The sequence below is a fragment of the Myotis brandtii genome, unplaced genomic scaffold (genome assembly GCF_000412655.1).
Source record: "Myotis brandtii unplaced genomic scaffold, ASM41265v1 scaffold486, whole genome shotgun sequence".
Classification (NCBI taxonomy): Eukaryota; Metazoa; Chordata; class Mammalia; order Chiroptera; family Vespertilionidae; genus Myotis; species Myotis brandtii.
This window is the reverse complement of record NW_005368569.1, coordinates 1,185,870-1,186,219: the sequence shown is the minus strand read 5'-3', so window position 1 is coordinate 1,186,219 and position 350 is coordinate 1,185,870. Positions and strand designations below refer to the sequence as shown.

The window sequence follows — 350 nt, the reverse complement described above, 5'->3', positions numbered from 1 at the left end:
GGGGGGGGTGCTGTCTGGGAGGCCCAAGCGTGGGATGGGGGCTCACTTGCACCGGACGTTGAAGTTCCTTCCAAGGGCCACATGTCGCAGGGACCGACTCCTCCCGATGGCCAGCACCAGAGTCACCATGTCCGAGCCGAAGCCTGGGGGCGGTTGGGGTCACGCATGGGCGATGTTACGGGAATGCGGGTGGAGTGGGCATTGCGGGGATAGTGGGAGGACGGGTTTCCGGGCGGCCTCACCGTTATCCGACAGATCCAGGGAGCTCACTGCGCCAGCATCGCACACTAAGTCCTGGATCACCTGGGCGCCCGCTGAGCGCAGCTGAGGGTGGAAGCGGAGCGCGCTCA

At 66.0% G+C, this 350-nt stretch overlaps 1 protein-coding gene across 1 annotated transcript in view; it reads right to left on the bottom strand.

The window, feature by feature from the left end:
* Positions 1–350, bottom strand: part of RLTPR (RGD motif, leucine rich repeats, tropomodulin domain and proline-rich containing) — a 12,343-nt gene that overhangs the window by 8,077 nt on the left and 3,916 nt on the right. The window contains 2 exon segments of the mRNA XM_014547802.1: positions 43–143; positions 243–324. Of these exon segments, the coding sequence (XP_014403288.1) occupies positions 43–143; positions 243–324 (183 nt within the window).